Source organism: Rhinopithecus bieti, unplaced genomic scaffold (genome assembly GCF_001698545.2).
Source record: "Rhinopithecus bieti isolate Rb0 unplaced genomic scaffold, ASM169854v2 scaffold_20892, whole genome shotgun sequence".
In the NCBI taxonomy this organism is placed as follows: Eukaryota; Metazoa; Chordata; class Mammalia; order Primates; family Cercopithecidae; genus Rhinopithecus; species Rhinopithecus bieti.
In genome coordinates, this window is record NW_016810602.1 from 2,801,829 (window position 1) to 2,823,847 (window position 22,019).

Here is a 22,019-nt window from a genome sequence, read left to right on the forward strand (position 1 = left end):
AAAAAAAAAAAAAAAAAAAAATCAAGACTGGAAGGAAAAAAGTTAAGTCGTCGTTAATGGTAATGACATGGCCTTTTATGTAGAATATCCCATTATATCTACAAAAAAAATACCAAAACTAATGTGTTTAGCAAGGTTGCAAGATATAAGATAAATATACAAAAATCAATTGTATTTCTATATACTGCCAATGAAAAAAATCAAGAAACTGCTATTTGAAAATATCATTCACAATGGCATCAAAAAGAATAAACTACTTACCAATAGATTTAATAAAAGAAGTGCAAGACTTATTCAATGAAAACTACAAAACGTTGTTGACAGAAATTTAAAGATCTAGGTAAATAAAAAGATAGCCTATATTCATGGACTAGAAAACTTAATACTGTTAAGATGGCAATACTTTCCAACTTGATCTACAAACTCAATGCAATTCCTATCAAATCTTAGCTGCCATTTTTTTTTTTTCAGAACTGGACAAGCTAATACTAAAATTCATATGGAAATGCAAGTGACCCCGGAATAGCTAAAGCAATGTTGAAAAGAATTAAGTTGGAAGACACACAGTTCCCAATTTCAAAATTTACTAAAAGCTACAGTAATCAAGATAGTGCGGTACTGGCACACAGGTAGATCTATATAATAGAAGAATGGAATAGCACTGAAAATCTGAAAGTAAATTCTTCCACTTAAGGGCAATTGATTTCTGACAAGCATGCCAAGAAAAGTCAGTAGGAAAAGAATACTCTTTTTGACCAGGTGCAGTGTCTGATGCCTGTAATCCCAACATTTGGGAGGCTGAGGTGGGTGGATTGCTTGAGCCCAGAAGTTCAAGACCATCCTGGACAACATGGTGAAACCCTGTCTCTACAAAATAAAATAAAACAAAAAATTAACCAGGTGTGGTGGCACACGCCTGTAGTCCTGGCTACTCAGGAAGCTGAAGTGAGAGGACTGCTTGAGCCCAGAGTTCAAGACCACCCTGGACAACATGGTGAAACTCTGTCTCTACAAAATAAAATAAAACAAAAAATTAACCAGGTGTGGCACACGCCTGCAGTCCTGGCTACTCAGGAAGCTGAAGTGAGAGGACTGCTTGAGCCCAGAGTTCAAGACCATCCTAGACAACATGGTGAAACTCTGTCTACAAAATAAAATAAAACAAAAAATTAACCAGGTGTGGTGGCACATGCCTGTAGTCCTGGCTACTCAGGAAGCTGAAGTGAGAGGACTGCTTGACCCCAGGAGGCAGAGGTTGCAGTGAGCTGAAATCGCACCACTGCACTCCAGCCTGGGTGACAAAAACAGACGCTGTCTCAAAAAAAAAAAAAGTTCTAAAACCCAATGTGATGACTGCCCAAGTCTGTGAGTATATAAAAACTACTAAATCATACACTTTAAATGGGTGAATTGCATGGTATGTGAATTTGATGTCAAATTATATCTTAATAAAGCTTAATAAAATATTAGCTAATATCTATAAGATTATTTGATCAACTTCTGCCTCCTCATTAGGTTATGGGCTCCAACAGTACATGACACATGTCTGATTTTCTCCTCATTTTGCCTGCAGCACCTACCCCAGAGCTTTCGTACTACAGGAATTTAGAAAATGTTTGTTGAATGAACGATTAAATGGCTAGGGAAGGAGGGAGCAGGACTTTGTTGTTATTTTTCTTCAATCAACGTAGAGATTTAAGTACTTAAGTTTATTGGGAAAATATGTGACATAAGATCAGTGATTTCTACTTTGAGCCTCAGTATGTGGAGTCCAGCAACCTCGTGTTGCCACATGAGCAAACCACACCCTTGTGTAAACACCTGAGATACTTATACTGAGGCTTTTGTTTCCAGCCTCACTGGAACAGAGCTCCTGGCTCTAGTAAGCAAATCTTGTATTTCTAGCACATGAAAATGAGCCCACAATACTGATAAAAGTCTAGAAGCTAAGTGCTATTTGTCTCTCCTCCTCACACTCTTCTGATTCATCTGAGTTGCTCAATAAATATCTATGGAATGAAGAAATAAAGAAATGGCTACACTTATTTTAACACATATTTGTTACTCCTTGCTACCTTTTATCTACCACATAAAATTGAATGCTTTCTTTTGAAAATCGAGATATGTGAGCCTGAACACTTTCTACTGGGGCAGCAGTCTAAGCACCTCTGACTTCTGAGTGCAAAAGAACCAGACTGCACTAAACAGAGCTGTGCTGTGATTATAAATCCAGGGTTCTTACATTTTGGAATGCCAGCAAATTACTCAGGGTTATTGTTTAAGTGCAGGTTTCTGGATCCCAACTCCCAGAGATTCTGATTCAGGGCTTCACATATCTCACTTTGTGAAATACTTGTCTAAATAGATTGGATGATTTACATGTGTAACTTATTCTTGAAACAAGAGGGAATAAGAAGGGCCTGGCAAAAAACAGCAATGAAATTATAAACTCTGAGATATTAATATAATGTATCTCAAAATAAATATTATAACACATGAGTATTTTTTATAGAGATGGGGTCTTGCCATGTTGCCCAGGCTAGTCTCAAACTCCTGAGCTCAAGCTATCCTCCCACAGTGCTAGGATTATACGTGTGAGCCACTGTACCTAGCCCTAACACATGGCTACCTTAAGAAACACCTGGCGGGGCTCAGATGGCTTGCCGAAGCAAGTCAGGCCCAGGAATAAGTGGAATGTCACAGGTAAGGAACTATGACACTATTTCATTAAGGGCTACCAACGAAGTAGTCAGGTATGCATTTTATAAATGAGAAAACTTCCTCCCAGAAGATGGAGGATACTTTATTTGCTCATTCAAGAAAACATCTAAGCTGGGTCTGGTGGCTTGTGCCTGTAATCTCAGCACTTTGGGAGGCTGAGGTGGGAGGATCACTTGAGCCCAGGAGTTCAAGACCAGCCTAAGCAACCAGGTAAGACCCTGTCTCTAAGAAAAATACAAAAAATTAGCCAGACATGGTGGCACACACCTATAGTCCCAACTACTCCAGATACTGAGGTAGGAGAAGCACCTGAGCCTGGGAGGTCAAAGCTGCAGTGAGCCATGGTCATGCCACTGTACTCCAGCCTGGGTGACAAAGTGAGACCCTGTCTCAAAAAATAAAACAAAACATCTATTGAAAACCTACTATGTCTTCGATAATATGCTCTGGATCTCACATCTGGTGGAGGAGAAATTGAAATCCAGATGTGTCTGGATTCAAAATCCGTGTTCTTTTCATTATAGTTCAAAATCAGCTGAAATGCCAAATCCATGGCTACTACCCTATCTCTCGCCTCCCCTTCAAATCCAAACTTCTTGAAAGAGTTGTCTACTCTGGCTATTTTCACTTCCTTATCTACCACTCATGTCTCAACGCATTATAAACTGGGCTGTCCCAAACATTCTACTTAATTCTCACCTAGGCCACTTACATATTTCCATTGTTGAACCTAATGGATACTTCTCGGTACTTATAGGATATCTTAAAACTTCTGACAGTTTCCTACCCTCTCCTTTTTGAAATACTCTCCTTCTCTGGGGTCCATGATACCACATTCACTTGGGTTTCTTCCTACTTCTCTGGACATCCCTTCTCAATCTCTGCTATGGGCTTGTGTTGCTTTTTCTATCTATGTGATGTTCTGCCTAGACCCTTCTCTTTTTCTAGATATTTTCATCTACTCCAAAGGAATAAATTGTCATTTACACACTAAGGACTCCCAAGTATTCACCTTCAGCCCAGGTGTCATCTCTCCTATATATCCCATTGTTGTCTGGGTATTTCTACATGGTTATTCCATAGACATCTCAAACTCGACATTTCCAGAACTGAGTCATCATCTCTAACCAACTCCCTTTCCAACCAAAGTTGTTCTCCTATACTTTTTTTTTTTTCAGTAAATGGTTCTATCATCTACTGATTTGCCCAAGAATAAACCTAACAATTTTTTCTATTTATTTATTTTTGAGACAGAGTCTCGCTCTGTCCCCCAGGCTGGCGTGCAATGGCGCGATCTCGGCTCACTGCAGCTTCCACCTCCCGGGTTCAAGCGATTCTCCTGTCTCGGCCTCCAGAGTAGCTGAGATTACAGGCGCGTGCCAACACGCCCAGCTAATTTTTGTATTTTTTAGTAGAGACAGGGTTTCGCCATGTTGGCCAGGCTGGTCTCGAACTCCTGGCCTCAAGTGATCCACCCGCCTCTGCCTCCCAAAGTGCTGGAATTACAGGCATGAGCCACCACGCCTAGCCAAAACCTATCATCTGTGATACATCCTTCCCTCTCCTTCTCCTATACCCAGTCAATCAAAAAGCCCTGATACCTATTAGATGATATCTCTTGAAGACCTATTTCTCTCCATCTCCACGGCCACCTCTACATCAGGACACCATTCTCTCTTGGGTGGACCACCCTAACAGACTTAAGCTGGTCTTTCTGCCTCCACCCTCACTCCCTTAAAGACTATATGCCACACTGCAGCCTGGGGGAATTTCTAAAACCAGTTCTGTGACATTCACAATCCCTCCACTGCTTCTCCTTGGTCTTAGGAAAAATTCTAAACCCCTATATATTTATACGACCCCTCATCTCTTCACATTCTCCTTCAAATTTTAATTCTCCTTTAAATCCTCAGTCTCACTGAACATCCATTTCCCTGAATGTACCACATCCAGCTCATCTTCTGGCCTCTCCTGCCCACAGCATCTTCTCATCTGCACACTGCTCATGTGCTAACGTCTTTTAGGTAAAAGCTTAGGAATCATTTTCTCTGGGGAGCCTTCCTCGGGTCTGAGTTAGGTACTCCTACGCCATACTTCCATAGTACCAAGTCTGGCCTCGCTTGGAGCACACACCCCTTGATACTGTGATAGTCTACGTGCTTGTGTGTATCTCTGTAATCAGAGGATACATTTTAGAAGAGGATGTGCCATGTACTACCCCGTACTGACCTATACCTAAGAAAAGCATAACAAGAAATGAAATAGTACCTCTTACCTTAAAAAAAAAAATCATACCTTTTATCATGTGCCTGATATCCCTGTTTTACAGCAAAGTTTCTTGAAAGTACAAATTAAGTGACTCTCTCCACTTCCTCGTTCTCCTATTCTCTCCTCAATGCAGAGTCAGGTTTCCATTTCCACCACTTGACAGTGGCTACCCTTGTCAGAGCCATCACAACAAATCCTATGAGCCCAATCCAGTGGGCTCCTCTCTGTACTGACCTTACTTGACTGCTGTGTGGCATTCAATATGCTTTACCATACCACCTTCTTGAAACATGTTCATCTAGGCGTTTCCATGCCATCACGTTCACCTGCTTTTCCTTGCTTATCACTGGCTACTCCTTCTCAGTGTCCTTTCCTTGTTCCTCCTCTTCCACTTGACCTCTAAACACAGGAAGACCCAAAGGTCTGCTCTTACTACGCGCTCCATAGGTGATCTCATTCGGTCCATCACCAGGTCAGGCCACCCCTTGCCCACCACAATCCAGCCACAATAGGCTTCTTCGGCTCCATGAATTCACCAACCTTGCTTCTATTCTAGAGCTTTTCTTTGTCCTGCTGCCTCAGATTGGACCTGCTTTCATGCTGCTCTTTGCAGGCAGTTCCTTGTTACTCAATCGCTCCTAAACTGTCCTTCTCAGAGAGGCCTTCTCTGATCTAAAGAAGTCACCCAAGCTCTATGATATAAACTTACGTAAATCTTCTGCACAGCCTTTATCATGCGCTGATGTACTTCTTGATTATAATCTAGTCTAGCTTAAATATAAGCACCATGGGCACATGAAGCTTATTGAAGTTATTCCCTTCAGTATTCTCTTACCCAAAATAATGCCTGATACAAGGTATGGTCACAGGAAACATTTGCTGCATGAATGAATCAGTGAGCAGTTTTACCTATGCTTATAAAAATTAGAATCATGTGATGAAGTGGGAAATGCGAATTCACCTGGACTCTTGAAACATTTTATTATGAAGACATCAAAACCCCCTGGAAGTTTGCCACAAAGCATTCAGATGGAGGCAGACAGATATACAGCAGACCTAGTTCCCACTATTAAAACGCTACTTAACTGAAGAAAAGCAAATGATTCCAATATTTTGGAAAGATCTTAAGTGTTTCTCAAATTTGAGAAGGGCTCTTTGTGTTCCACCTTTGCACCAGGTGCCCTTTACCTTACAACACGACACCACTGATGAAATTGTGCAGTAAAGATGGAAAACATAACAGCACTGATGAAATCCCCTGTGCAGTAAAGATGGAAAAAACCAGTGCCTGACCAGTGAATGCTGCTCCACCCAACAAGACAACAGCAAAAGCGTGCGGCTACTCTTTCTGCCTTTTCCCTCCTATGCTCGCCCAATATGCATCACCGCACAGACCCTCAATGACAGTAAATTATTCATCCAGCATCTGACATCTCTCCTCCAAAGAGACACACATTCAGAACTTCAGACATTCCATCTCTGTTAAATCATTCATATCCTTTCATCTGCCACTTTTAAATGACTATAAAAATACCTGGTGGTAGTAAACTGTGGCTCTCATACATATTGAGACACAGAAATGCAGTTATCTTTTACCAAAATTCCCTGAATTATTCAGAAAAATGGGAGTTACTCCAGGAAACTGTAATCACCAATGTTGAAATTAGATAAGGGAAGTAATGTTTTGAAGAGGCACATTTAGAATGACCTCCAATTCAGAGTGTTAAATCATACACTAAATCCAGCAAATGGTTACAATTTAACATACTATATTAACTTCTTAGTTTTTCCATCTTAAAGGTAATGTTATTTTAAGTTTTGTTTTTCTAATGTACTACTTCAAGCTCTGAATAATTACACCCCACCCAACATACATGGATACAGAAAAGCTCAGAAAATCTTGTATCTCATGGGGCTAATTAAAAGGATTTTTATTTCTATAAGGAATGAATGAAATCTTTGTTAACCCACTTTAACAAGACTCTAAATGACCCTGGATTTATCTTGCCCCAGTTTTCAAAATGTAACTGACCCAGAATAAAGTAAGCTTATCCCCAAATTCCTGGCAAAAACAGAATCAAAGTTCCCAGAAGCCAAAACTGTATATACAAGCTAAAAAAAAAATTAAAAAATAAAATAAAACAATTCTGAAAACACTATATAGTGCAAATACCACAAAAGCTCTTATTTTATTTTTCATTTAATTAGAATACTTTTAAGATTATAAAGCTTAAGGCCAGGTGCAGTGACTCATGCCTGTAATCCCAGAACTTTGGGAGGCCAAAGCAGGCGGATCACCTGAGGTCGGGGTTCGAGACCAGCCTGACCAACATGGAGAAACCCCGTCTCTACTAAAAACACAAAATTAGCCAGGTATGGTGGTGCATGCCTGTAATCCCAACTACTCAGGAGGCTGAGGCAGGAGAATCGCTTGAACCTGGGAGGCACAGGTTGCAGTGAGCCAAGATTGTGCCATTGCACTCCAGCCTGGGCAACAAGAGTGAAACTCTGTCTCAAAAAAAAAAAAAAAAAGATTATAAAGCTTGATAATATCAAGGCAAACAACCTTCCAAGAAAACACAGCAAAAGACAATATCAGTTACTATGATAACAAGAACTTTCGAGAAGCTTTTGTATTGTTATAGTAAAACATTGATAGCCAGTGAGGGACTATAGCTTGATTGCTTTCTCTGGTGTAACAAGCATCTAACCAGCCAAAGATAATTTGCTTTTATTTATCATAACTGAGTAATCTGAATTGGTTAGAGAAGCAAAAGTATTACCTGCGAATATATTTTCTCACTCTTCATTCATCATTAACCTCAAAATCCCACACTGGGGACTTTACTGAAAATGGGTAGAAATTCCACCCAGAAGCCTTTCTTTAAAAATTAATTATTTATTTATTTTAAAGACAGGGTCTCACTCTGTCATCCAGCCTAGAGCACAGTGGTACGATCATAGCTTACTGCAGTCTCAACTGTTGGGCTCAAGCGATCCTCCCATCTCAGCCTCCCAAGTAGCTGGACGTATAGGTGAACGCCACCATGCCCAGCTAATTTTTTTTTATTTTTTGTGGAGCCAGAGGGGTCTCACTATGTTGCCCAGGCTGGTCTCAAACTCCTGGGCTCAAGCGGTAGTCCCATTTCAGCCTCCCAAAGTGCTGAGATTACAGGTATGAGCCACTGTGCCAGCCCAGAAGCTTTTATTAATCCTGTTCCTCTTTCTAAGACTTCACATGGCTTCATTCACTTACAGTTATAAGGTAGAACAGCATCTTCTCTCATAAACAGAATACTAAAGCACTATTGAGCCCCAAAACATCATAGACACACTTCACTGCCTGAAGCCTAAAGAAATCATGTTTCCATCCTCTCTGACAATTTTCATGAACACTCAAAAGTTCTTCTAATTTGGGGTACTTTATAGAACTTTTTTAAATATATAAAATGGCCACTCAGTCACTCATAATAAAATTGTTTATTGAAAACCTAAAATATTCAGAAATTTGATTGGCAGTAACAATTCAGGAATATCAAATGTACCTAAAACATACTTTGAGGAACTCTGAAGGATTATTGCAGCAAGTAATATCCAAAGAGGAGAGGAAATGCAAGGATAAGAACAGTAAGAAGACAACAATCTCCAGGGAAGTTCTCACCAAACTGTTTCATTTTTACAGTGAGAGGAATTTATAACTCACACTGTAAATAATGCTATATACAGTATGTTTTTTATTCTTCACCTCCCTAAAAATAAAACATAGAAAGATATTCCAGACAACATTTTTGGTCATATTTTGGTTGAATCTGTACAACGGATACCACAATTAGAAACATAACCCTTTAAAGTTAAAGACGTCAACTCATCTCCTAAGAATGATTATATTTGCATCCCAGGCTATTTTTTCACTTCCACACGACATCAACAAGCAAATGCACATATAGACTACATGCTTCTTGAAGGTGCCCAATTTCTTTGTACTCCGAATACCTATACCACTGTGCATGATTGGGGTTCAGCATTTACTGAGTAAATGAATAAAATTAAACATTGCATCTCCATTACAATGTTTGTAACCTAACCCACTAAGCTTGGATAATTTTTAATGCTTCTAAAAATAGTACAGAAATTGAAAGCCTCCCTTCAGATGGCTACTCAGTAAATAATAAATAAATTTAAACAGAGTAATAACCTAACTACAGAGACTCACGTTTCACTACTGAACCCTACCAAGTAAGGATACCTACCGAGAAGACAGAGGGTTTTTAATCTTTTAAAATATGTCATCTAGACAATAACAGCATTAAATAAAACATACGAGCCTTGTTTGAAATGACACAGTAACTGGGCTGAATGTTTTTATACAGGTTTATGCAGATGGTTAAGCATTCACCATTATCTTGGCAGGACTCCTGCCAAGTTAACTCCTGTGTGGTGGTAAAGGTAATAGAATCCACACTCATTCCTAGTTCAGTGTCTAATTAATGACAATATTCTGTATCTGGATGCTGTTTTTTTAAAGCATTGGCCTATGTTGTTTTTGAAAGCCAAGTAATTTGCTCCTGTTACAGAAATTCATTATGTACTTTATGACCAACAAGTTATATTTACCTGTTTAAAAAGAAATAACTTAAATCTAAAATATATAAAGTATCCAAAACAGTTCAAAATTGCCTACAGTTGCTATTTAAAATTTCTCAAGATGAGTCTGCCTACACAGTCAATTTCCCTTGTTACTATGACTTTCAAATAGATTCTCCACCTGAATCACGTTTTTAATCTTTCTATAACTGAGAAGTTCTCAAGAGTTTCTTTGTAAAGCACATTTTATCTGCAAAAATTTATTTTAAGCACATTGATATAAATAATATTTAATGGCCTTCATATCTGATACTATCATGCCTCATAAAAAAAAACACTAAATAGGCCAAGGTGGGAGGATCTATGGAGCCCAGGAGTTTGAGACAAGCCTGGGCAACATGGCAAAACCCCATCTCTACTAAAAATGCAAAAAATAGCTTGGCATGGTGGCGCATGCCTGTAATCCCAGCTACTCAGGTGGCTAAAACACAAGAACTGCTTGAACCCAGGAGGCGGAGGCTGCAGTGGGCCGAGATCGTGCCACTGCACTCCAGCCTGGGCAACTGAGCAAGACTTCTGTTTCAAAACAAAACAAAACAAAACACACTAAATAAAGTTAGTAATTTGGGCATTATATACGCTACTACTATTATCCCAAGCAGCTCAACTTCAAAACCGTGGAGCCTATCTACCTTATCCATATTTACCATTGCAAATTTCTAGTGAGTCTTCCACCTTAAAGATTTTCTTATCTGTCCCGTACTTTCACGCTCACTGCTATAACTCAGGCCCAGGCAAACAGTACCCAACACTCAGATATTTGCTAATACTTCCTAATAGGTTTCTCTAACTACTTGCCTACTCTTTTCCAGCCTTCCTGTACCTCAAAGCCAGATTAATCCCCTCAGGCACAACCCTGACATGTGACCATGTAACTGTCACTCTTAAGACCCAATAGGTAGGCACTGCCTAAAAGCAAAAACCCCAAACCATTGGGTTTCGATTCAACTCCACGAAGGATCTTAATCTCAGAAATACTTTGGAAGGGATTCCTACTTTGGTCTCAAATTACACTGAATTGCAAAGAAAATGCCATCTAACTTTAAAGCCCTGTGATACTTATCCAACATTACCCCTACTGCTTTCATAAACATATCTATCCAATACTTCAAAACACTGCTCCCTGGGCATACCTTTCCCACCCGAAGGGCTGAGCACAGATGTTGTTTCTGACAAAGTATGCAGTTATCATTTTCTTAGGATCAAAGAAAAGGAAGCACCTATTACTTTGCCAAGGAAGAAATCCAAATGGAAAGATTTAAAGGAATTCTATAATGGGCATCTTGGTAAAGCAAATAATTTTTAAAGACAGCCATTTATGGCCAGGCACAGTGGCTCACGCCTGTAATCCCAGCACTCTGGGAGGCCAAGGTGGGAGGATAGCTCGAGGCCAGGAGTTCAAGACCAGCCTGGGCAAAATAGCAAGACTTCCCCCCACATATATTTTTAAATTTTAAAATTAAAATTAAATTAAATTTAAAATGTTTAAACAGCCATTTATTATCATTTTAATAGCCTGAATTTCCATATCTCAAAATCATTTAAAATATGGACTGCTGGCCAGGTATGGTGGCTCACGCCTGTAATCCCAGCACTTTGGGAGGCCAAGGCAGGCGAATCATTTGAGGTCAGGAGTTTGAGACCAACCTGGCCAACATGGTCTCTACTAAAAATACAAAAAATAGCCATGCATGGTGGCGGGCACCTGTAATCCCAGCCACTCAGGAGGCTGAGGCAGGAGAATCACTTGAACCCAGGAGGCAGAGGTTGCAGTGAACCGAGGTCACACCACTGCACTCCAGCCTGGGTGAAAGAGCAAGTTTCTGTCTCAGAAAAAAAAAAGAAAAAATACACGTATATACATATATATGAATAAATAAAATGTGTACTGCCCAGAGTAATACATAATGCACTAAACTAAAATGAATTCCATTTTTATACAAACCCACTCAAATGCACAAATACCATTCCTTTCTCTTCCTAACCATTCAAACAGTCCAACACCATCCTCTTCACTACACGTAGAAAACATAAATATCTACCTATAAAGAGTATCCTCAGGGCCAGGTATGGTGGCACCTGCAATCCCAGCACTTTGGGAGGCTGAGGTAGCAGGATCACTTGAGTCCAGGAGTTCAAAACCAGCCTGGGTATCATAGCAAGACCCCCATCTCTACAAAAGATAAAATAGTTAGCCAGGCGCAGTGATGTTCACCTGTAGTACCAGCTACTTGGGAGGCTGAAGTGGGAAGATCACTTGAGCCCAGGAGTTTGAGAGTGCAGTGAGCCGTGTTCATGCCACTGCACTCCAGCCTGGGTGACACAGCAAGACCCTCGCTCAAAAAAAGAGGGAAGGTACCCTCAAATTGGCTTTACAAAGATATTTTCTCAAAGATCACACAAAACATCAATGAAAAGAAAGATGAAGTCACTTGTTTATCGTCCTGCTCTACGAATTTCGGCAAAGCACAGCCTGATTTTCAGGGCTGATTCCTTTTAGGCCCTGTACATATGGGCTATCTGCTTTCATAACATATTAATGATGAATCACTACATTTCAATTCAGACATTTTAATCTTTTCTTTCAAGTGTTATTCTGAGTCAGGGTGTTGCCACAATTGTCTCACCTTAGATTAAGTTTTTGCTAAAATAAAGCAGACTATATAAGTTAATTAGGCCATTCTACTGTCTCTATCTGCCTCTAAGAAAAGGTTCTGAAACAAAAAATAAAAGTAAAAACTTTCTTATGAGTAGTGATCCTGAGCCTCTTATATTACATGAAATCTCTTTTCTCGTATTACTCCAGGGATCATTAAGCACATGTGAATTTTGTGAAATATGAGTCTGCTTGCTGTGTGACAGCCTTTGGTGTGACAGCCTTTGGTTCAGTAGTACTTCATGCAGATAATATTGTCCATCAACTTGTTTTCTCAAATAGCTAATAATCCTGCTATGAAAGCAAAGGTGCCTTCAGAAATATATACAAGTGTCTGCCTTCTTTTCTTCCTTCCTCCCTCCTTTCCTTTTTTCCTTCAACAACTTAGGCTGAAAGAATCATTACAAATTCACTGATAACAATATTGAACTTAACTTTGGGAATCTATTCATTTTGCCATAAAGCCTTCATCTTATAGGCATGGGAACTTCTTGGTTGATATCTCTTGAGGGTACCTGGCTAATGTGAACAGACTGCCCACCGTCACCTTGACATTATAGTACTGGCTTTCCACCAGTCCCCCTAGACAGCAATGTGTCCAGCTCCACAATTCCTCTAAATACATCATGAAAGGAAATCATTCAGACTGACCAGTGCATGTATATCACATTTACATTGCAAAACAGTCCATACTACTCTCCAATTGGAAAGCAGATTGTATAACTACTATAATTCAAAACATGCTATAAGAAACCACGCATTTCTCAGTAATTTGCTAATTATTTTGAGCTACTTATGAGCCTGAGATCACTAGTGTTACTTAAAGATGCCCATCTATATTCTGGATGTGAAAACTTGCTATAGGTTGAACAGGGTAAGGCTAAGATTTAATGAATTTTCCAGGGAAAGTCGTTAAGGAAACTCCCTCTTTCAAACTGTTCTTTGAAGTGTATCAAAGAGGGTATGGAACAACACAAAGAAAACTGTCCTAGTCAAAACCCAGCTCCGCTGCTCACTAGCTGTGGGACTCTGGGCAAGTAATTCATTCTTTCTGAGCCACAGCTTCTTTCTCAATTGTCAAAGATTTTTCTTAAATCTACTTCATAATGTGGTTGTGAGGATCAAAAGAGATAATGTATGCAAAAGTGCTACATAAGTTATAGCATGCTACATAAAAGTCAAAACGTCCATTCCGTTGTGGGGAAGAAAATATTACTTGATATGTATAATAATTATAATACTACAAGTGCTCAAAGAGATACTACGGGAGAACAGAGGAGGGAGCACATTATCTCAGCCTAAGAGAGAACAGGGCTCACAGAGGAAACTGATTCTAATTGACCTGGGGAGGGATAAAGGATGTATGAAGGATGGATGGGAGAATGATTTCTGCTGCTGGAGGAGGGGCCGGGGGAGCTACAAGGGAAACAATCTGAATGAAAGCACACAGGCTGGCGGACCAGGGAGAGTATGGCCCCTTAAGGAACTGTGGGGCTGGAGCACAGAGTGCTTATGGGGCATGGTGGGAGATAAGAGCAGAGAGAAAGGCAAGCACTGGACCAGCAAAAGCCTGAACCATGCCAAGAAGTCTGGACTTCATCCCACACGTGATAGGGAGCCACTGAACAGAAATGTTAAAACAAAACAAACAAATGAAAAAGCAGAAAAAAAACCAGACGTCTGGTTTACAATTTTTTCCTATATATCATGAAGTTTCTACTCCAGCCATGTGCTCTTGGACAAGAAATAACTTTGAGACTAAGATTTTGGCCATAAATATAGAAAAAGAAAATATGCGTACATATTGAGTCCCTAGTCTGTGTGAGGCACTGTGCTAAGCCCCTTTGTCTCCCTTACTGTTCATCTTCAAAATGCAGCTGCAGTGTGGGAACTCTCATTCACATTTTACAAATGAGGAAACTGAGACTCAAAAGATGAAGTCTCTCCTCCAAGTTCAAAGAACTAGTGATTGGCAGAGCCAACATTAGAAATTTGATTTACCTATTTTATTGCAGCCAAAACATCACATGCAACCAAAACATCACAGAAAAACAAGAATTTTTTTCCAGCTAAATGAAAGCTTGATTCCAACCACATCTGAATATTCAGACACTATTTTTTAAGTCCTCACTGAAAATTTTAAAAATTCTTACCTCAAGTATAACCTCTCAACAATTTAAATGTTTCTTACTCTATATAAATTATACAATAATTACTTTGAAAAGGCTGATACATACAGATACTGTCTATTCTAACAGCTATTGATTTCCATCTCAGCTCAAAATATAGAAGCAAATCATTCAAAACACATTTTTTTTTTTTTTTTGCCAAATCATTCAATATGGCACCAAAACAGATCTTTAATTTAAAGGAAAATATCAGGAAAAAAGTAATTTTCGCATCTTTACCATAAATGACTTAGAATCTATGACTTTAAGTAACATTCTAAAAATGCCGTATAATACTGCCCATAATCTTAAAATTACTTTAAAATACATAGTTGCATAAATATTTTCAAAGACCTGCTATAGTCTTATTTCTTTTATATTAGCTAACTTTACTCAACTGCAAAATTTGCTTCATCAACAAAGGTAGACGGTCTAGTGGCTAGTGAATTTTCAAAGTACAACACAAATATTGCCAAACTCCACAAGAAGCACTTTTTTAAAAATGACAGCCCTTATATACATGCACACATGATTCACATGATTGAAAGGTCACTCATTTATAATATTACCTCTCTTCCTATCANAAATATCAGGAAAAAAGTAATTTTGGCATCTTTACCATAAATGACTTAGAATCTATGACTTTAAGTAACATTCTAAAATGCCGTATAATACTGCCCATAATCTTAAAATTACTTTAAAATACATAGTTGCATAAATATTTTCAAAGACCTGCTATAGTCTTATTTCTTTTATATTAGCTAACTTTACTCAACTGCAAAATTTGCTTCATCAACAAAGGTAGACGGTCTAGTGGCTAGTGAATTTTCAAAGTACAACACAAATATTGCCAAACTCCACAAGAAGCACTTTTTTAAAAATGACAGCCCTTATATACATGCACACATGATTCACATGATTGAAAGGTCACTCATTTATAATATTACCTCTCTTCCTATCAGGACAAAATAAGGATGTGCATTCATTCATTCATTCATTCGAGACGGAGTCTCGCTCTTGTTGCCCAGACTGGAGCGCAATGGTGCAATCTCAGCTCACTGCAACCTCCGCCTCCCAGGTTCAAGCAATTCTCCTGCTTCAGTCTCCCAAGTAGCTGGGATTACAGGCATGTGTCACAACACCTGGCTAATTTTGCATTTTTAGTAGAGACAGAGTTTCCCCATGTTGGTCAGGCTGGTCTCAAACTCCTGACCTTGGGTGATCCACCTGCCTTGGCCTCCCAAAGTGCTGGGATTACAGGCATGAGCCACTGTGCCTGGCAAGGATGTGCATTTAAAAGAAGCTACACAAAAAGATACGAAGTAAGTACAAACAATGCCAAACAAACTACAGTTTACTATTTAATTTTCACTGCAAATAAAATACACACACTCAGTAAGAAACTAGAGATAGCAAACTCCTTCCAGGTATTCCTTACTTTCCCAGAGACCTAAGACAGAAATAAAGACATTTAAATATACTAAAAGGTTTCTACAGTTGGCAAAATACAGATATATTTATCTCCATAAGAGAGACAGAAATCAGTATGATTCGCAACTAGATAAAAATAAGGTTTCCACAGTTTCCGTAGGTGTTACCCCCACCCAATCTTAATTACCTTGCAATGAAATATGGAGATCGTCGATGCCCCAGGAAATCTGTTCATCTTCAGTGGGAAGCTCAGGACTAGATGCCATTCTTTGACTCAATGGAGTTTATATCATGTCCATCTCAACTGAAGAAGTGAACTGAAAGTGAAATGGATAAATGTTCATTAACGACTTTGCAGCTCTGTTTCTAGTAAACACGCATTGCCAGAAAACAGCAGCAACCAAAAACTGTCCTCCAAAACAAGTATGGCTTTCTAGTGTGTGTTTCCGTGGTTTCATGAAGAACAAAGTAACTACACCTTCTTTTTGACTCATAATCAAGATTTTGCCCTATGACCTATTCATGCCATTTGGAGCTGCTTTCAGAACTCCAGAAGAACTAGCCTTGTGGATTCTATACCAGTGGTGGAAAGGAAAGCCAGGCAATTCGATGTAATAACTTGTCTAGAGGAAGGAAAGTTGACACAAACTGATATCTTAGGCGTTAGTGTTACGTGATTGTTAGCCTTCAACTTCAAGGATTTTCTTTAAAACTTTTTTTTTTTAACTTAGTTCCTTTTCTGCCCCAGTTATGTTGCCATTTACTGGAAACAATAAGAACTGAGCCTGCATAGCTTGAAAAGTGAAACTAAAATCTAATATATCAAAAGAATATTTTAATGAGTTCTAATATATTGAATTGTTTTCCCAAGGGCTTATTTTTCCACTTACACATTTCTTCCCCTCGCCCCACCTTGATTCTTAAAGAACTCCTCCAGTGAGAGCAGTTTTTACTCCATAGCTCTTTAAATGCATTGCTTCATGTATTTATTTACCACTATTAGTTTCTGTAGGATGAGTATAAAAAACTGACTTCTCCCATATGGATGATTAAATAATAAAACAAACCTAACCAAGCATATAAAAATATAAAGTAGATTGGGGGTATACATAGGGATGGATAACTACAGCTTTGTGATCAAGCAAGCATTGCAAAATATTAATGTTAGAATCTATGTGTTGACCATATAGCTGTTCACTTTCAAATTCCTTTAACTTTGCTGTATACTAGAAATTTTACATAATAAAATGCTGGGGTGGGAGGGAACTAAAAGATAAATATGAGGCCAACAGCTAGATACAATCAATCATATTAAATATTAAACAGAACACTTCAAAAAATACAAAGAATAAAAATCATTAAACAGTCCCTCCTATTTCAAAAATCTTTCAATCCTGCCTGCCCCTCTGTTTATCATCCACTTCCCTTTATCTCTTGCATGGATCACTGTTGTTAAAGATTTCAGCTACCAAATCAACTTGACTAATTAATGATTAATTTCTTTATCCTCTGAATTAAGATGAATCACAAGCAGCCTGAGGTAAAAGAGTTGCTACGTGGAATTGAGAGATTCTAACCAAAAGGAAAGGCTGTTTATTAGTTCACCATGAGCCTTGGCAGCCTGATGAGTGAAAAAGATACAAACATCCTCAGCTTTGTGATGTACTGAGGACCTCCATCACCCCTTCCCATACTCTGGGGTTCCTGAACCCAAAGTGGAGACAAAGCACTTCTTCATTTTGGTACCCTAAGAATTGAATTCTAGAATGAATTTTCTAAGGGCACACACTATTCCACGTCATCGCTATTTAAAAATAAAAAAAAAAAAAAAAAGTGTAATAGAAATAGTAGAAACCATTTATACAGTACTTACTGTATACAGGCACTGTTTTAAGCACTTTGTATATACAACCTCATTTAATCTTTATAAAAATGTTAAGAGTTAGGAACTATAGTTATCTCCACATTTGAAAAGACAAAGCTTAGATGCACCGCAATTGTCTAAGGACACACAGGTAATAAATGATGGAGCCAAGACTTGAATCCAGGTGGTTTGGGCTTCAGAGTTCATGCTCTAAACCAGCACACGATGGTGCCTCCTAAGGTGAGCAAGTTTGCCATATGTCATTTATTTTTGTTTTCATTCATTTGCACAACAAATAATCATATAGGCTGGATGCTGCTCTCAAGAGATTCAATCCTCTGAGAATGATAAATGAACACAATATGAAGCAAAATCCTCTAATAAACAAGTACAGAAGGTACTCTGAGAGCAAAGGAGACGGCATGCCCTGTCACTTGAAGCTGGAGATGGATGCGACTGTCAGGAGTTGCAGTGGACTGAATTCTCACATCCCCCAAAGTTCATATGTTGAAATCTAATCCCCAATATCATGGTATTAGAAGGTAGGGCCTTTTGGAGGTGATCCTCATTAATGGGATTAGTGCCCTTATACAAAGAGGCCCAGCCCGGGCACAGTGGCTCATGCCTGTAATCCCAGCACTTTGGGAGGCCGAGGTGGGCGGATCATGAGGTCAGGAGTTCAAGACCAGCCTGACCAACATGATGAAACCCCCGTCTCTACTAAACATAGAAAAATTAGCTGGGCGTGGTGACACGGGCCTATAATCCCAGCTACTCAGGAGGCTGAGGCAGGAGAATCGCTTGAACCAGGGAGGCAGAGTTTGCAGTGAGCCGAGATCGCACCACTGCATTCCAGCCTGATTGACAGAGTAAGACTCTGTCTCAAAAAATAAAATAAAATAAAAATAAATAAAAGAGGCCCAAGAGAGACCCCTTACCTCTTCTACCATGTGAGGATAGACTGAGAGAACAGCCATCTATGAGGACACAGGTCCTCATCAGACATTGAATCTTCCGGACTTGATCTTGGATTAGATTTCTGTCATTTACAAACTACCCATTTTACGGTATTTTGTTATAGCAACTCAAACAACCTAAGACAAGAGTGTAATTTTTACAAAATAGCATTTCATACCAAACAGTCCTATTAGCATTAGCATTATTTGAACAGTACCTTGAATTTGGTAAGAATGTCTCTGAGAAGATCCAAATCAGTATAATCAGAAATGACAAAGATGATATTACAGCTTATCCCTCAGAAATACAAACGATTCTCAGTGAACACTACAAACAACTCTATGCACACAACTTAGAAATTCTAGAGGAAATGGATAAATTCCTGGAAACACAATTTCCCAAGATTGAATTGGGAAGAGATTGAAATCTTGAGTAGACCAATATCAAACTCTGAAGTTGAATCAATAATAATTTTTTTAAAAACCTACCAACCAAAAAAAGCTCTGGACCAGATGGATTCACAGCTGAATTCTACCAGAAGTGTAAAGAAGAACTGGTACAAATCCTACTGAAACTATTCCAAAAAATCAAGGAGGAGGGACTCCTCCCTAACTCATACTATGAAGCCAGCATCAGCCTAATACCAAAATTTGGCAAAGACACAACTAAAAAAGAAAACTTCAGGCCAATATCCCTGATGAACATAGATGCAAAAATTCTCAACAAAATACTAGCAAACTGAATCCAGCAGCACATAAAAAAGTTAATTCATCACGATCAAGTAGGCTTTATTCCTGGGATGCAAGGTTGGTTCTAACATATGCAAATCAATAAATGTGATTCACCACATAAACAGAATTAAAAGTAAAAACCCTATGTCATCTCAATAGACACAGAAAAGCTTTTTATATAATCCAACATTTCCCTTTATGATTAAAAAAAATCCTCAACAGACTAGGCATTGAAGGAACATACCTCAAAATAATAAGAGCCATCTATGAAAAAACCCACAGCCAACATCATACTCAATGGGCAAAAGCTGGAACAATTCTCCTTGAGACTCAGAACAAGACAAGGATGTCCACTCTCACCACTCCTATTCAACATAGCACTGGGAGCCCTAGCCAGAGCAATCAGGCAAAAGAAAGAAATAAAAGGCATCCAAATAGGAAAAAAAGAGGTCAAACTATCTCTTTTTGCAGATGATATGATTCTATACCTAGAGAGCCCTAAAGACTCTATCAAAAGGCTACTAGAACTGATACGTGATTTTAGCAGGGTTTCAGGATATGAAATCAACGTACAAAAATCAGTAACATTTCTATACACCAGTTAACACCCAGGCTAAGAGTCAAGAACATAATCCCATTTACAATAGCCACAAAGAAAATGAAATATCTAGGAACACAGCTAACCAAGGAGGTGAAAGATCTCAAGGAGAGTTATAAAACAGTGCTGAAAGAAATCAGAAAAGACACAAATAAAGGGAAAAACTTTCCATGCCCATGGAGTAGAAGCATCAGTATCACTGAAATGAGCATACTATCAAAGCAATTTACAAATTCAATGCCATTCCTATCAAACTATGAACATTCTTCACAGAATTAGAAAAAACAACTCTAAAATTCATATAAAACCAAGAAAGAGCCCAAATAGTCAAAGCAATCCTAAGCAAAAAGAACAAAGCCAGAGACATCACACTACCCAATTTCAAAATATACTCTATGGCTACAGTAACCAAAACAGTATGGTACTGATACAAAAACAGACACAAAGACCAATGGAACAAAATAGAAAACTCGGAAATAAAGCTGCACATGTCCAACCATCTGATAGTAACAAGACCGACAAAAGTAAGCAATGGGGAAATGAGTCCCTATTCAATAAATAGTGCTGGGATAACTGTCTAGCCATATGCTGAAGAACAAAACTGAACCCTTCCTTATCTCTCACCATAAACAAAAATTAACTCAACATAGATTAAAGATTTAAATGTAAGACCTCAAACTATAAAAATCCTGGAAGAAAATCTAGGAAATACCCTTCTCATCATAAGCATTGACAAAGAATTTTTGGCTAAGTCTCCAAAAGCAAAAGCAACAAAAAACAAAAATTGACAAATGAGACCTAATTAAAGAGTTTCTGCACAGCAAAATAAACTATCAACAAAGTAAACAACCTACAGAACGGAAGAAAACATTTGCAAACTATGCACTGACAAAAGCCTAATATTCAGAATCTATAAGGATCTTAAAGAAATCAACAAGCAAGTCAACCCCATTAAAAAATGGGCAAAAGACATGAATAGACACTTCTCAAAAGAAGACTTACAAGAGGCCAACTAACATGAAAAAATGCTTATCATCACTAATTATCAGAGAAATGCAAATCAAAAACCACCAAGACATACCATCTCACGCCAGTCAGAATGGCTACTACTAAAAGTCAAAAAACAACGGATGCTGGTGAGGTTGCAGAGAAAAGAGAATGCTTATAAACTGTCAGTGGGAAAGTAAATTAGTTCAGCCACTGTGGAAAGCAGTTTGCAGATGTCTCAAAGAACATAAAACAGAGCTAACATTCAACCCAGCAATCCTATTACTACATATATACTCAAAGGAAAACAGATCTTTCTACCAAAAAGACACATGCACTCATAAGTTTATTGCCACGTGACTCACAATAACAAAGCATGGAATCAGCCTAGGTTCCCATCAACAGTGGATTCAATAAAGAAAATGTAGTGCATACACAACAATGGAATACTAAAAGTCATTAAAAAGATGAAAATCATAGCCTTTGCAGCAACATGGATGGAGCTGGAGGCCATAATCCTAAGCGAATAAACACAGGAACAGAAAGCCAAATAATATATGTTTTCAATTAAAAGTGGGAGCTAAACATTGAGAACACATAGACATAAACATGGGAACAAAAGACACTACAGACTTCTAGAGGGGTGAAGGGAAGGAGGGGGGCATGGGTTGAAAAACTACCTATTGGGTCCTATGCTCACCACTTGGTTACAATACACCCGTGTTACAAACCTGCACATGTGCCCTCTGTATCTAAAACAAAAGTTGAAATTTTAAAAAATATATAGAATGTCTCGAAATTTAAAAAAAAAAAAGAATGGTCATTTAATTGAATATTAATCAAATATAAGGTATCAGATATAGGAGAAAGAAACATTTGTTGTATGTATATTAAAAATAAAAATAGGGCCGGGCGCGGTGGCTCAAACCTGTAATCCCAGCACTTTGGGAGGCCGAGACGGGCGGATCACGAGGTCAGGAGATCGAGACCATCC

General features: G+C 38.6%; 1 protein-coding gene across 1 annotated transcript in view; it reads right to left on the reverse strand.

The window, feature by feature from the left end:
- The window catches only part of SYNE2 (spectrin repeat containing nuclear envelope protein 2), a 374,975-nt gene that overhangs the window by 309,637 nt on the left and 43,319 nt on the right, over positions 1-22,019 (reverse strand). The window contains 1 exon segment of the mRNA XM_017892401.1: positions 16,076-16,205. Coding sequence (XP_017747890.1) covers positions 16,076-16,154 — 79 coding nt within the window. The 5' untranslated portion in view covers positions 16,155-16,205.